Here is a 2732-nt window from a genome sequence, read left to right as displayed (position 1 = left end):
CGATTGTTTCGCCGAGCGGGCGCTCGCTGCGTGCGTTTATCGGTGGGCGCCTCGCGCCCACCCTTCGCCTGACGGTCGGCGGCATCCGGATCTTTGCTGGGAACGATACGTAATTCCGGGCGTATCGTTACAAAGTGTTACGTGCATTTGCGTAATCTATTGATCTTATAATTTTAACCCCTTCTCCCTTTGCCCCTTTCTCTCGATATCATGAAATTAACATTTTTGTACACTATTCAGAGTTAGATATTCATATCAACTTGATTCTCTCAATTATGAGTATTTTGTAAATAAATGAGCAACATGTACTAATTTCTAGAAAACTTTATTGTAGAATTGAGAACAAAAAAGGCAAGAATAAAGTGGCATGTTCTAATTTAAGTCTAATTTTCCTGCCGTAGGATTATGAAGCGAAGCATTTTTCAAGATCTGCGTGGCATTTTTTAAGATGTTGTTGAAATTACCCTTGGTATCATCGTCTTTTTGGAATTGTATGAGTATTACGAGATACGTCGTAACGGCACCAGCGATCTGAAAAATTACATGTTTTTATATTTATTTGTATCTTTTAAAATTAGGGCAGTATGTAGAAAAAATATAAATTTCCTACTGAAGTTACGAGAGTTCGATCTAAAGTAAAAAGTCCACACGCTGAAAATTCTAAAGGACGATGTAGAAGCTGAAGCGAAAAAATCTCAAGTTGTTTCCTGCCTTCTCTGTCGGGACTCATCGATAATAATTGACTGACCAAAACTGCTGTTTTTTTTCCCTGCAAAATAGCATAAATTATGCACTAACTCGTCGTATAACATATGCAATAAAATTATGAAATAATAGTTAGAAGGTCACATGTGCTGAAGACATATCAAACAATCAAATATTCAAGAAATAGGAAGTATCTATCAACTTCTCAGTTAAACTTTTGTTTTAAGTTTTACCTCACAAATTATAATTCTCGTTAGTTAATTAAATAATTAATTAAAATTAATTAATTGACCTGTGTTATAGCAGCGTATGTAGGTTGCACGATCATCAGTAACCTCCAGATATGAAAGATACACCATAATCCTTGTACCGCGAGGAATAGTGGCTCACGTCTTCCGTCGGCCTCCATTATCAAAAAGTACGGCGTAATGATTAAGTGTATTAGACAGGTGATAGTAATTACCAGCGTAACGACTCCATAAGCAGCGTTTATGAGCATCACCGTATCACATAATGACCCATGTACTGTCATCAATTGTGCTATACTGTGTGTGAAGTTTTTACCATCTACAAAAATATTAACTTTAATTACTTAAGATTTATCCAAACAAACTTGTACAGATGCATAAGCATATGCATAAAGAAATTGATTGGTCTATTGCCTTATGCGTGCATTTATAGCCCTGCCCTGTATTAGTATTTAGCATAATATAACATCATGTGTGTTATATTATATTTATATTGATTTTATGTAACTGTTACTTTGGTGTTTGCTGCGTTGGAACAGCCTTTATACGATTCTTAATATTTTTCTTAAATAGTCATTTACTAGTGATTGTCCAGCGACTGGTGCAGCTACCCTATGTGGAATTTATTTTGCTTTTACAGTTTTCAAAAGAGCTAAAAAATAAAGTATGAAAATATTTCTAGATTTCTGTATATTATGGAATCATACCATTTGTAATAGAAGAATCCATAATCTTCGTCTTTCGAAATATTCGGACGTTTTCCATGTCTTGTCGAATATTTGTAGCTAGTTGTCCTTGATCACGAAAATCACTGGCTAAAAAGTTTATATCATTTTAAACATATGTTAGAGAGAAAGGGGGGAGAAGAAAGAGGAAGAAGGAAGGGTAGGGAAGAGGAGGGAAAGGTGAGGAGAAGAAGAGGGAAAGAATCGAAGAAAAAGGAAATGATTAAGGGGTGATGATTAAGTGGTCTTCCTAGTGTGACGACTCAAAATCATCAAATTTTTGCATAATCTTAAAGTTTAAGGCTCCTGGGTTGTCACTGCGGCCATATTGAATTTTGACGTCAGAAGCAGAGAGAAGCCTGAGAGATGTCACGGCCCCGTTTTTCGTGATTGGCGAATGCGATACGCCCTCTGTGGACATTGAAAACGTGGACATTGAACTACGTAGCCAATATCCACATTTTGCTAAGTAGGTAACGCAGATTTGCACAATTTTAGCCCCGTCCCGCGCTATGGTTAGATCCCATGCAATGATTTTGTACTTAAAATAATCTTAAGTACAAGAGCATCGCACAGGATCTGACTATAGCACGAAACGCAACCAAAATTTCGCAAATCTGCGTTACCCACTTGGCAAAATGTGGATATTGGCTACGTAGTTCAATGTCCACGTTTTCAATGTCCACAGAGGGCGTATCGCATTCGCCAATCACGAAAAACGGGGCCGTGACATCTCTCAGGCTTCTCTCTGTCAGAAGCGAGAAATGACACTAAGAATTCTTGCGTGGCATTTCCAAATAAAAAGATATTCGACCAAAAGTACACTAGTCCGTTTTAGCACACTTCCAAAAGACTCCGTAAACTATTCTTTTCCCTTGGCAGCTAATAAACAACTCTACAGTAAACGTCAAAGTTAGCTTAATTATGCAGGAAAACACATGATTTGACACTGCCAAAAAGAGTGGAAAATGTCTTTCTACGATTAGAATTCCTCGCTAATCTTAGTTTTCGGAGCTTTTTAGAGGTTTCACGAATAGGTCACACGTAACAGAAC

At 37.3% G+C, this 2732-nt stretch overlaps 1 protein-coding gene across 3 annotated transcripts in view; it reads right to left on the bottom strand.

The window, feature by feature from the left end:
- Positions 1-309: 309 nt before the first annotated feature.
- The window catches only part of LOC105558961 (gustatory receptor for sugar taste 43a), a 19951-nt gene continuing 17528 nt past the window's right edge, over positions 310-2732 (bottom strand). For all 3 annotated transcript variants that reach the window (XM_012006938.1, XM_012006937.1, XM_012006939.1), the window contains 4 exons: positions 1661-1768; positions 998-1272; positions 611-769; positions 310-531 (listed from right to left, as the gene is read on the bottom strand). In XM_012006938.1, the coding sequence (XP_011862328.1) occupies positions 373-531; positions 611-769; positions 998-1272; positions 1661-1768 (701 nt within the window). In that variant the 3' untranslated portion in view covers positions 310-372. The remainder of the gene's footprint in view (positions 532-610; positions 770-997; positions 1273-1660; positions 1769-2732) is intronic.

The sequence above is a fragment of the Vollenhovia emeryi genome, unplaced genomic scaffold (genome assembly GCF_000949405.1).
Source record: "Vollenhovia emeryi isolate VEMERY1.0 unplaced genomic scaffold, V.emery_V1.0 DF939302.1, whole genome shotgun sequence".
NCBI classification, from domain to species: domain Eukaryota; kingdom Metazoa; phylum Arthropoda; class Insecta; order Hymenoptera; family Formicidae; genus Vollenhovia; species Vollenhovia emeryi.
This window is presented reverse-complemented; position numbering and strand designations above follow the sequence as displayed.